Below are 444 nucleotides of genomic sequence, written 5' to 3' on the forward strand. Positions count from 1 at the left end.
ATCAAAGTCGCGGACTCTAAGGAATTTACATGAGTAATTTATCTCCCTCTGCTTCCCACTGAAGTCATAGACAGGCAGCTTCCTAATGGACTCTTCTATTTCTTTTTCTAATTTAGGAAGATTACTCTCCTCTACTGTAAAGCCAACTACTTCTTTATTATCATTTAAACCGATGAACAAATATCCTCCATCAGTATTTGCAAATGCGGAAACATTTCGAGGAAGAATCTCTTTAATTCGTTGTAACAATTTTCCTGTAGAGAAGTCTTTAACTTCAACATGTGTGGATTCAGTAAAGGTCACTTTTTCTTTATACTTAAGTTCTGTCCTGTTAAAAAAGTCAGCAGCCAAGGCCTCCATGTTACTTTCTTCTTGTACATCATCAATATGGGCCCTCTCTGCAGGCAATCGTGGTCTTACATACGATCTCCCTCCATTTTTTTG

At 37.6% G+C, this 444-nt stretch overlaps 1 protein-coding gene across 1 annotated transcript in view; it reads right to left on the minus strand.

Moving 5' to 3' along the window:
- Positions 1-444, minus strand: part of LOC105813827 (schlafen family member 12-like) — a 25511-nt gene that overhangs the window by 8760 nt on the left and 16307 nt on the right. Inside the window, exon 3 of the mRNA XM_012648628.1 lies at positions 12-440. Within this exon, the coding sequence (XP_012504082.1) occupies positions 12-440 (429 nt within the window). The remainder of the gene's footprint in view (positions 1-11; positions 441-444) is intronic.

This window comes from Propithecus coquereli, unplaced genomic scaffold (assembly GCF_000956105.1).
Source record: "Propithecus coquereli isolate 6110/MARCELLA unplaced genomic scaffold, Pcoq_1.0 Scaffold291, whole genome shotgun sequence".
NCBI classification, from domain to species: domain Eukaryota; kingdom Metazoa; phylum Chordata; class Mammalia; order Primates; family Indriidae; genus Propithecus; species Propithecus coquereli.